A 12,857-nucleotide genomic window follows, 5' to 3' on the forward strand; every position below is an offset into this window, starting at 1 on the left:
AGGATCTGCAAAAGCTTTGCTTCTTTTTTGCTTTGCGTATGACAAACTGGGCAGCTCACGTGGCTGTGGGCTCTTGCTGAACGCTCTCTCTGGCCTATACTGCAGATGTCAGTGTTCACATTTGACATTGAGTCGGTATTGTAGATGATGCAGTGATGTAGGAAAAGACATTGGTCTGCACCACTCATACCCATCATTGCAGGCTCTGCGCACTTTTTCTTTGCTTTGCGTATTGCAAACTGTAGAGCTCAAGTCAATGCCATGTGGTCCTTTACTGACCACCTTGTCTGGCCTACACTGCAGACAGTTCACAATTGAGATCGAGTCGCTATTGTAGATGAGGTAGTCCTGTAGGAAAATATATTTCTCCAGTGCGTACTGTCTGCACCATGTATACGTATCATTGCAGACCCGCACACACTTTTTGGTTGCTTCGGTTATGACAAACTGGGCAGCTCAAGTCACCTTATGTAGCAGTGGGTCCTTGCTGACTGCTCTCTGTGGCTTACAGTGCAGACAGCGGTGTTCACAATTCAGATTGAGTCGCTATTGCAGATGATGCTGTGTTGATGGCAACAGATATTGCTCCTATTACTGCACCCACCTGCAGCATGCATCATCGCTGGCTGTGCACATGTTGAATGCTTTTGATGTGGCTATGGTAGTGCACTAGAACTGATGGAGCATTTATGATATAATCTTTTTGTGTATTATTTCAGATCTATTGATTGTATTGTATTGTAATTGCATTTATATAGCGCTTACTACCCCTGACGAGGCGTCGAAGTGCTTTTTCGGCGGGTAGCACGCTACTCCGGGACCCATAGAGGATTAGTGTTGAATTAGTATAGTGAAACATGCAAGTACATTTTAAGTGGTGGATAGGTTAGTCAGTTATTTGGATTTAGAATTATTGCAGAAGGATAGAGGAGGAAAAAAGGTTTGTATTTATATAGCGCTTGTTACCCCTGATGGAAGACCATAAAGAATTAGTGCTGAATTAATATGGTGAAATATGAAATAATTTCAGTGGCGGATATCACATTAGTCAGTTATTTGGAGTGAGAAGGATAGCGGAGGGATAAAAGGGGAAGTGAGGTTTGCATTCATATAGCCTTTTCTGACGAGTAGCAAGCCACTCCGGAACTCATAAAGGATTAGTGTTGAAAATTAGTATAGTAAAATATGAAGTAATTTGAGTAGTGGATATGTTATTCCGTTATTTGGGTAGGGAAGGGTAGGTGGCGGCATAGTGAAGGGAAAGAGGTTTTATTTATATAGCGCTTGCTACCCCTGATCGGGGTCTGAATCGCAAGTAGCACACTACTCTGGAACCTATCAGGTTTAGAGTTGAATTAGTGTGGTGAAACATGAAAATAATTTTTGTGGTGGATATGTTAGTCAGTTATTTGGATTGAGAATGGTTGGGGAGGGGTAGAAAAGAGGGAGGAGTTTAGAAAGGTTTGTTTTGGGGGGATCGTATAGTAGGAGAGGTGTAAGATGATGCAAGGAGGGGTAGGGTAGGAGAGAGTCTGGAAAGGGGTATTTTGGGGTTCATAGTAGTGGTATGGGATTTGGGGTTAAATGAGAGAGTGGATGTAGAGGATATATTGAGCAAAGTATAGGCTTAGAAATAGGGAAGTGCAATCGAAATGCTAAATTAGAAGTGATAAATACATAGGTCCATAGGTACATTGAAAGTATATAGATGCATAATGGAGGTATGTATATTTGGCAGCATTTCTGGCCCTGGACCTGACCAGTCTCAAACAGGCTCAAACAGGCAACTTCCCTTGTCCTCTCCGCCCTTAACAGGTTCAAACAGGCAACTGCCCTTGTCTTCTCGCCATTAGCCTCGATGCCCGGGCTGAGACGCCCTAAGGCTGGCCTTTTATAGCCCTAGTAATCAGGTGATCCCGTCAGCCAATGGGAACCCTAGCCCTAACACTATCCAATCACAACACCAGCCCTAAAAATCTAGAACCAATAGGAAACCTTACAGCCAATTTTAGTCCTAGTCCAAGCACCCAATCAGTTCAAAAACCCTAATCACTACATACAATAAAGACCCTAGCCCTACCAGTAGTCCCACCCCAAGTCCAAGCAACCAATAGCACAGGAAACCCTTGTCCCTACTTGAATAGAAAGCCTAACCCTACTCTTAGCCCCACAACCAGTCCAGCAACCAATCACAACAGAAGCCCTAATCGCTACTTCCAAATAAAAGTCTAACCCTAGCCCTAGTCCCAATACCCAATAACACAGGAAGCCCTAGTCCCTACTTCCAATAGAAATCCTAACCCTAGTCCTAGTCTCAACCCTACATTGATTGAATGACAGACCCAGACACCATTCAGAACACTCAAATACCCAACCAATGAGGACACTAACCCTAATCCAATAGAAACATCAGATACAACCACCAATCAGTGTAAACATGTAACAAACAATATCAGACAATATAAAGTCCCAGCAACCTCAGACAAGGTTTGCTGGCCAGGGAGTTGGAAGCTGCTTTTCCTGTTCAGATTCTCCTAGGAGACAGACAGTCTCAATCCGCACTTTGGGCTTCTGCAGGTAAAGGCCTCACTAACTTGAAATCTAACAATACTATTTGAATAAAACTTTACTCCCTCTACTGTCCAAAGAACGAAGAACCCAGTCCCTAGTAAACACAGTTTAAACAGCTCATAGAAGCACGCTCTGATGTAGAATATCCCTGTTGTCTCGGGGGGAGACAGGGGGGCTGGTTTCACTGGCTTGTGAACACAAAATGGTGGCTGGGGGTGCACATTTAGCACATAGCAAAGGAGAAATTTTAAGGGAAAACTGAAAGTCATCAGCAATGAGAGGGAAAAACTACAGAGTTTGGACTGCAAATCCCACAATTCAACACGTTAAATGGAAGCAATCATGGGCAGGAAAAAAACACAAGATTAAAACACAAAACAGGGGATAAAATATCCAATCACAGTCAGGTTAAAACTACAATTTTTAAACTGTAACAACCACAGGCAAAGACAGAAATCACAGAAAGGGAAAATTGTTTTGAGGAAGAGACAGCACTAGTCTGCCTCCTTACCACTTCATGGACTCTCCTCACTGCAATCTGGGGCACAGGGAGGCTGCAACTCATAAGATGGAGGAGAATGATTTGGGTGCAACCAGCACGGCCTTAAGGGCTAGTGTAAGGGGACGGCTCAGAGTTGCCTGGTAGTTGAATAGCCAATCGCCAGTCCTGGGTCTGCTGGCTTGGGAGGGAGGGGCTGGGGGGCTGGTGAGTTGCTTTTCCTGTTCAGAATCTCCTTGGAGACAGACAGGCTCAATCCACACTTTAGACTTCTGCAGGTAAAGGCCTCACTAACTTGAAATCTAACAATACTGTTTGAATAAAACTTTACTCCCCCTACTGGCCAAAAAACAAAGTGCACAATCCCAAGTAAACACATTTTAAACAGCTCACAGAAGCACCCTCTGATGAAGAATATCCCTGTTGCGGGGGGAGGCAGGGGGCTGGTTTCACTGGCTTGTGAACACAAAATGGTGGCTGGGGGTGCACTGTTTTACCATACAGGTCTTAGCACAGAGCAAAGGAGAAATTTGGCGGGAAAACTGAAAGTCATCAGCAATGAGAGGGAAAGACTTCAGAGTTTGGACTGCAAATCCCACAATTCAACACGTTAAATGGAAGCAATCATGGGCAGGAAAAAACACAAGTTTTAAACACAAAACAGGTGATAAAATATCCAATCACAGGCAGGTTAAAGCTACAATTTTTAAACTGTAACAACCACAGTCAAAGACAGAAATCACAGAAAGGGAAAATCGTTTTTTTTTTAACTTTTGTTTTGGGGAAAAGACAGCACTACTCTCTCTCCTTACCACTTCCTGGACTCTGATCACTGTAATCTGGGGCACAGGGAGGCAGCTACTCACAAGATAGAGGAGAATGATTTGGGGTGCACACAGCAAGGTCTTAGAAGCCTGGGCTAGTGTGAGTGGACGGCTCAGAGTTGCCTGGTAGTTGAATAGCCAATCCCCAGTCCTGGGTCTGCTGGCCTGTGGGAGAGGGCTGGGGGGCTGGGGAGCTGCTTTTCCTGTTCAGAATCTCCTTGGAGACAGACAGGCTCAATCCACACTTTGAACTTCTGCAGTAAAGGCCTCACTAACTTGAAATCTAACAATACTGTTTGAATAAAACTCTACTCCCTCTACTGGCCAAAAAAACGAAGTTCACAGTCCCTAGTGAACACAGTTTAAACAGCTCACAGAAGCACCCTCTCATGTAGAATATCCCTGTTGCTGGGGGGGAGGCAGGGGGCTGGTTTCACTGGCTTGTGAAAACAAAATGGTGGCTCTGTGTGCACTGTTTTAACATACAGGTCTTAGCACAGAGCAAAGGAGAAATTTGGAGAGAAAACTGAAAGTCATCAGCAATGAGAGGGAAAAACTACAGAGTTTGGACTGCAAATCCCACAGTTCAACACGTTAAATGGAAGCAATCATGGGCAGGAAAAAACACAAGTTTAAAACACAAAACTGATGATAAAATATCCAATCACAAGCAGGTTAAAACTAAAATTATTTCTGTATTATTTTACATCTACTGTCCCTACCTTACTGCAGTACAACTTATTGATTCTGTTAATATTGAATCGCTGTGTGTGATCCAATGATTACTGTTGTAGTTGATGCTAGCAGCAACCATTCCCTAAGGACTGCTTTACACTTATCCCACACACATCCATTCGAACTGTTACAATGGGAAATGTTATGAACTAAGGAAATGCTTTTTTTTATGGTCAAATGGCAATCGGGCACCCAGTGCGCAATGAAACTGCACCTGATGTGATTGTGAGAAAATATATTTGCTATTATATGCGTTTATTACAGTTAGAAACATATAAATGTTTAAAATATTTTAATTATCGCTTACTCTCATATAAACTTTAAAGTTATTTAGATATAGTTTTCAGACAAAAAGATACTGAGGGAATAGGGTATGCGGCGTGACACCGTACGTCTATGACGTAACGCAGATCGTGGCAGCGTACATTTGTAGCATTCATAACGCGGAGCGGGTGCCACCCCATACGTATATAACGTAACCCGGTGCTTGGTAATGTGTCCCGGGCACATACCACAGTAGCAGCTGGTGCGACCTCATACGTACATGTTGTTACATGGGACACAGTGTCACAAACCTGTTGGATATGAAATGCGCATCATTTAAATGTGGTGGATAGGATTCGCGTGCTGATCGAGTTTGGCAGACTTTCGGTACGGAACTGTGGTTTTCTCCCAAAAAAAAAAAGATATACATATTTTGTGGGGTAGTTATACAAAATTACATCATTTCTAATGTTCAAAAAAAGGATAATAGAGTTGCAAAATACTGAAATACAATTCGAAAAAATATAGGTTTTATAAATAATAAAATATGAAATTAACATTTAAAAAACCTTTGAAATTCACTGAAAAAACCATAGGTTTTACAGACGTTATAGTTGGGAATTAGCATTTAAAAAACCTTAGAAATTCACTGACAAAAAAACATAGGTTTCAGGGACATTATAATTAGTTGAACATTTGACTCATATAAAACCAGAGATATTTGCCAGTTATAGTTAGTTGTGCTAACTATAACTCGCGCGCCTGCAATGCAGTGCTGATGATGTCAGCATAGAGTACTGCAGAATATTGCTATGATGTGTGCAATGTTGTGTTGAGATTAAGTCAATTACAAGTTTACCAGCAGGATATTTCAGCATTTTCTTTAGAATGGTTTAGTTGAAAGTGCTCCCAGGTGGTTCTTGCCCATGGTGGATTCACAGGGTTCAGAGTCAAAGCCAAGGGCACTACTCCATCGGGTCAATCACAACATGAGTGCACCACCTCCCTTGGATAGTATTTCTATTGTAAATCAGACTCTTAACATTTTGGGTGAAACTCACAAAAGTCGGTATTATATGTTGTGTTTTTCCGGGGGTTATTTGGGTGAATGCTTCAATAAATAGAGCTGTTTGATTTTTTGGACGAGGATAAGATTCTGCGATTTATTTTCTTTGTAGTGAATGCTAGGTTCTGAGGATCCCAAAAAGGAACACATATAAAAAGGATGGTAACACATTTTAGCCACAATATGAATAATTTCTTGATATGTCATACTAGTTTTAGTGTGATGATTTTGCTCTGTGAAAAATGCTGATCCGCTACTTTAATGTACGGAACCCTGCTTGACAGAAAAGGGTTTTCTCTCATGATTTTCAATATAAAAGTATTTGAACGTCTCCAGTAGCTAAAATGAGGACATACTTTCTATAAATTCACAGTTATCTTACTCAGTCATCTGAGAGAACAGTCTGACATGCCGGGTCAAACATGTACTTGCAGTAGCATTCTGTCATTTGATTGCCCAGTGTTGTACAGTAGTTTTGCCACAGAGTTCTTATGAACAACTAGAGCATCAACATTCTATAATCAAGGTAAAAATGAAGAACTCCTGAATGACACTCTTCTGGAATCAGAGCTATAGAATTCAAAGCATTTCCTACTGAAGAGACTCCAGTAGGTAAACAAAATAAGGGAGTTTCATTAGTTTTAGAAACCATAGTTAGGGCTCTACAAATCTACGAGAATACATTTTCTACGAAATTCTGAATACCTTCTGTGTTCATGTCAGAAACAAAGTCTGGCATGCTGAGTGAAATATATACTTCAAGCACCAAAAGCTGTGTGCCAGTTGACTCACCAGTGATCTATAGTAGCTTTGTCACAGTGTTCTAATGAAGAACTAGAGTACCAATATTTAGTATTCAAGACAAAAGTGAGATATTTCTTAACATGACTTCATTTTGTTGGAATAGGAGCTGTTGAATTGTAAACCTTTCCTGTGGAGCAGTCTAACATAAATAAACAATGAGGTGTTAATGCTGATATGAAACCAGCTGGTTACAAATGTGACAGAAGGTGTGAGGTTTTAGTCAGTTTAAGCAAAATATATTTTAATGGGCTTAAAAATAGTTAAAGTGAGTGATTTTCCTGGCCAATTCCAGCATAGCATCACCTTTCCACGTCTGTTTACTCAGCCTATCCATCATTTATTTTGCTTAATACCTCTGTGTGTTTAAAATAACATTTACATCAACGTTTATTTTCAATATTCCATTTAAATATAAGTGATTAGACTTTTATAGAGGTGCAGAAAGCTATTTACAGATGGATTTCATATTTACAATTTAAAAAAAGATTGTGCTCCAGTGGGTAGTGGGAACCTCTCAAGGAGCTGTTATTTGTACATTTATTTTTCTGTTCTCCACTTCTTCGTCAGTAGTTGGATCTAAATGTGCTCTGGTTTCAAAATAGTTTTATAGTTAATTCAATATAAGGAAATTATACAATACACTTACACACACACATATATATATATATTTATCGTCTATAAAATATATTGTTCGTCCTATATTACAAACAACTGCCTACAAAGTTAATTAGAATATATTTTAAATAGGTAACATTGTAAATCAGATACAACAATGAGACTGCTATTTTAAAACATGAAAACTGTCACATTCTCCACAATTGTCAGACAATTTAAATATCTAATACAAACAAATGGAAACTCGTATTTTAGAGCTCTATAATTTCAACAACTTGTAGCAGCAGAGGAAAGAAACATTTGCATGAGTATATTCACCATTCGCCAAAGGAAAGTGTATGATTCAAAGACTATCTTCTCCAGCAGCATGTCTCCCAGCGCAGGCACATTTTGTGAGGAAGGTGAACGTTCTAGTTCTTTATTAGAACTCTGTGACCTTTACAGGCAGCTGTTATGGGAAAATGGTGTACTTACATGTTGATGTTGTAAGGAAGCTTGTCTGAGGTACTAGTTCTTAGTCATCAACAGAAAGTAATAGGTGCACACCACCCATGTTAAAATGATTAATACTTCATATTTACATTGGAAATAAACAAATACAGTATATATGGTAGTGTATGAAACATTTGGATCAGATAGCTCATTATCTAGGATAAGTTTATGAACAAGATATAATCAATCACATCTTGTGAGTGATGTACCGCAGAAGGGAGTAGTAGCAGGCAGCAAGGTGAAAGTTGGTATGCACCTGTTCCTTGAGATGCTTTCAAACTGTTTCCCTTTTGCTTTTCATCTTTCATTTACCCAATAAGTATTCTTCTATTAGAGCACAATTTGAAAATGCATGTAGGCATCTCTGAACCATGTGAAGCTTCATGTTAAAGCACAGCTTGTCCACTGCTTTTCATTATATTGCCCCAAATAAACAATTTTACTATGACTGCAATTCCCAAACAAAAGCAAACCAATTTCGACAACAATTACTATTTTAAGGATCTTTGAAGTATAATGGAAAATAGAAAAAGAACAAGCCTATGGAAAGCCAATATTTATGACTTACAATTATACAACATCTCACTAAACAAATAAACAAGCATTGGTAAAACCAAACAATCTCGCCTTGTCTGCCAGTCTGTTGGCTTGGCCAATACTTCTTTTGCCTGGTTTTTATACAACATTGTTGTGGGAGCTGATGGGCCTGCCCACATATTAAAATAAATCTAAAAAATCTAAAATAGGTTTGATCTTAAAAAGCATATATTGACACTGGCACTGAAGGGAACTTATTTGTGTGTGGATGTACTCTTTCTGAAAGTGCAGAATGCCATTACTCACAGTGAAGTTAGCCAATGAGTGAAGTCGGCTGATTCACTGTTCATGATATATGCTGTAGTGGATGAAAGAAAATTGTGAATGACACAATATCAGGCAAATGTTTGAAGAGGACTGGCTTAAAACCTATATGTAAGTTTATTATACATATAACTTTAGTAAAATAAAATGTATTTGCTATTGTCAGGCCGTAAGAGCCTGCAGCAGTAAATAAGTACATTAACAAAAAAAGTATTGCTTTCTGTATACAATGTATCTATAAGATACAGAATTTAATTTGTGATGATTCAGATTTCTTTTAAGATATAAAATTGACTATTATGCATGGCAAAGAAAACACTCCATACGAGGCAGAATGATGCATCAAGCAGCTTATAACAGAAGGTGAGAGAGTAAAACTCCAGGTTCAGTCAAAGCCCACTCTGTGTATGGTTTAAAGAACTTATAAACAATACATCTTATAGAAAGTTGCACTGCCATGGCAAACCCAAAAACAATGGATAAATGGAAGGCCACAAAACACCCTGTATGTGATCCATTTTCCTACGATATTCATAGCCTTTAAGACATGCTTGCTTTTTCCCTGGCTGAAATTTAATATAGGTGTTTCCATGCACAAAAGAGCCACCAAACACTCAATAAATGCTGTCAAAGATATTGCGAGGCACATGAGAAAGATGACAATTGATTAAGAGAAGCTTCTCTCAACTTACCATATAAGTCACCTTCTTTTCAATTCTAAACCTCATTAACATGGGGCTCAAAAACCTGTCTGTGACATCACACATAAGCGTACATTTTATCATGATATGATATCTCAATAAAATAAATAGGGTTTCCATTCAGATGTAGCCCAAAGGTAACATAATTGTGATCTTGAAAGTATTTGAAAAAAGGGATTCAACTCAATAAAGCATTTTCCATTGGTGTTGTTTGCATTGAAGATTTCCGCACAACAATAAATTCCTCTACCTGGCAAATGTTTAGTGGAAACTTTCCCAGCGTAAGAAGGGTTATTAAATATTGGAGCATTGAATGAGTAAATGCTACCTATCAGTATGCCAAATTGACCAAAATGTAGCCCTATTTGACAAACATTTATCACCCATTAAGTAGGTGTTAAATGTCCCCTCCAGCCACTAATTACAATGTGGAGAGTGAGCATGTAAAGAAATGTGTTTTCAGAGAGCTGGACAGTAAATATGGCCAAGCAAGCCATGTTCCTGCTGGTACGGCTATGAGACATTATAATGTCCGATTGAGGGAATGGCTTAGTTAGGCCCCTTGGTAGGGACAAAATTAAATGTGCTAGTTTGAAGCATCTGAACTGCAAGTCTCAATGAGGAATTGGTCCTTGATGGCATTTTTTTATTATTTCCTTTATTTAGCAATGTCATGTAGCGCAGGACTGACCTCAAGGAAATGCAGAGTCCTTTACAGAGACTACTCAAACAGGAGATGCTGCACCTAGAACAGTATGGTTGAAATCGCAGCGAAGCAGTTTCCTGGACATGATGTGAAGGAGGAACAGGAACATGTAATTGGGACAGTATTAGACGGCACATTGTCAAACACTGCTGATGTGATTTGCCCAGAACTACATAATCTTTGGTCAAGTACCAAATTCGAGATTAGAAGCCTCATCTAGTATTAGCAACTTGTCGCCTTTCTCTACTTATAGAGTAAGGACTGGGAGAGGAGCAGTTAATGGGTATTAATGCATTTTTTATGTGCCACTCTATTTAATGTAAACCATTATTTTGTTTTCTCGCAGGTCACACAGTTTCTTCTGGACAGGTCTCTCATACTGGATGAAGACACCCTCTACGAATTATCCTTAAAGATTGAGCCGAGACTCCCCGCTTGACAGCTACATTGGTCGTCACTGGTAAAACCAGCTCAAGTCAACACACAAATTTGTGCATGCCTCACTTTCCAGGACAACGAGGAACAACTCTCTTTCACAAAGGTGAAGACATCCTGAGAGAAATCATTTTTCCAACAACGGAAAAAACTGAAGTTGTTTCGGGCAAAGCACAATGGACAAAAGGAGTGAAAAAGCGAGGATGGTTACTGTAGAACAGAAAAGAAGAGTCTTGAACACTGACCTAGAGAAATCCCAGCAATAGAAATAGTGTGAGAAAGAACTTGCTAATGTAAATTGATTGCCCATTATTGAGGTAGCTGAGGATCTGCAGAGGATTGCCTGCGTGTATATGCAAATAGAGGTGCCAGCGTTTTCCAGGGATGTGTACATATGTAATGCCTACATACCTCCGTCCCAATCATGGTCATGGGTGCATGTGACATGGAGTTGTGGATAGGTACAGTCGGAACCTCATGCTCAAAGAGGACTCTCATTGCAGCCTCTTGGCACTATTCGAAATTCTCACTCACTACTGAGTATTAGACTTCGAATTGTCTCTTATGTCCTTCACACCCCGATGTCACACGGTGAAAACGATTTTTTGGAGATGTCAGGGTTGTTTTTCAAAAATGTGAAACTTGTGCAAAAGCATGCCCAAAAAGAAGCCCTCTGTAAACTGGTGCTAGCATGAACCAGTGGTGCCCGGGCTCCATTGAATATTCTGAACTAATGGTTCTCCTATAACTCGCCTACTGTTTGCTTGCCTTGACCATGTACAGCACTCTGCTGGCTGTTGTCAGGTTGGCACTATTGAAATAACATACGTACATACATGCAAAGAAATGAAACATCCTGCTGCCATTTTTTAAGAGAGAGCAGGAAACCTTATCAGAAAATAAAAGAGGGGAGAAAAATAACAAAGATTTTTTTTGAAAAATACCTCTTAAGCATTACTTTTATTTGACAATTCCAGTGCGAACCTATTGAGATTGTAATTCTTTTCTGTAATACACACAGATTTCCTCTATAAATTGGAGGATATGCGCTTACTACTAAACTCCAAATCAGGCCTTTATTTAAAATATCATAAAAGGAAAAATGGGGCAATACTGATCAGAATATGATCCTGTCCGGTAAAAATTCAGTTGTTATCAAATTGTTATAGCACACATTTGTGGTAAAACAGAAATTTCCGATGGTATTTGACACCAGGTCACAAGCCATTTCTAAACATTCATGAACCTATTGCATTGGAGTGACAAGACAGCTTGCAGGTGCAGATTTGTGATGTGTTCTTTAATAAGTCATTGCACGAATGCAACTTTGGTCCACTGGCTTTTGTAAAGCGTTGAACTGATGTATGTTACATATGGATATTTTCACAAGTGAGGCCCATGTTCATTATTTACACACATATGAAGCATCTCACAAGAGAAAGGCTCTAGTAGATGCTCTATGCTTGGTTTGGGAAGACAGTATTAAACCGTAGACAGCAGACCATGGTTCTAAACATGCACTATGGAGAGATGGAAGCAGCTACTGTGTAGTGTATTTTTGCTTTGATGTCTTACTTTGCAGCATGCATATTCTCATGTGTCACTTGCGAGCATGACTTGAGGAAGCATGAGCCTCCATCTTTTTGTGTTCGTGAACATATTAAGGGACTTAAGGTCCTACCATTTCAGATGTAGAAATGGGGTGAATGTTTGTCTTGTGTTAGGTTGCATTGGTTAAAAGCAGGTACAGCATCTCATGCCTGAAAGAGGCCGTATTAACACATTTTACCAGATGTGCTCACTGACCTATCCACTGGTTGGTATTTAAGAAGCCTCTGGTACTTCCTGATGTGATATAAAATCCATATCTGTAAATGCATGATAATGCATGGTAATTCCTCTGTTTCTTGATGAAGTGTCGTCCTAATGTGCCAACACAGCTGAAACAATTCCACACCAATACATCATGCAACACTCTAGTACTGGTCAATACTGAAGAAAATGTGTACACCATTGGCCACATTCTAAGTTGTAAATTTGCTCAAGGCTGGTGTCTCCAGCCTTGAGGCTAGAGACACCTACAAAAAAGAATTAAAACTATACCATAAGGCATGTGCCACTGCTAGGGCTAGCCATGTCGCCACAACCATTTCTGAGGCCACTAACGAATCAAAAACGCTCTTTGCACTGGTTAAAGAGCTTGCGGGCTCCAAAACTACAGCAAAACGACCCCCCCCACCCCCCCTGAGCAGCAACCAATGTGAAGAACTAGCTCAATTCTTCA

The 12,857-nt window shown here is 39.8% G+C and overlaps 1 protein-coding gene across 2 annotated transcripts in view; it reads left to right on the top strand.

Annotated features, from left to right (window-relative positions):
* Positions 1 to 12,655, top strand: part of RASGRF2 (Ras protein specific guanine nucleotide releasing factor 2) — a 1,825,430-nt gene extending 1,812,775 nt beyond the window's left edge. For both annotated transcript variants that reach the window (XM_086960835.1, XM_086960836.1), the window contains exon 27: positions 10,485 to 12,655. In XM_086960835.1, the coding sequence (XP_086816961.1) occupies positions 10,485 to 10,577 (93 nt within the window). In that variant the 3' untranslated portion in view covers positions 10,578 to 12,655. The remainder of the gene's footprint in view (positions 1 to 10,484) is intronic.
* Positions 12,656 to 12,857: the final 202 nt, after the last annotated feature.

The sequence above is a fragment of the Lissotriton vulgaris genome, chromosome 3_1 (assembly GCF_964263255.1).
Source record: "Lissotriton vulgaris chromosome 3_1, aLisVul1.2, whole genome shotgun sequence".
Classification (NCBI taxonomy): domain Eukaryota; kingdom Metazoa; phylum Chordata; class Amphibia; order Caudata; family Salamandridae; genus Lissotriton; species Lissotriton vulgaris.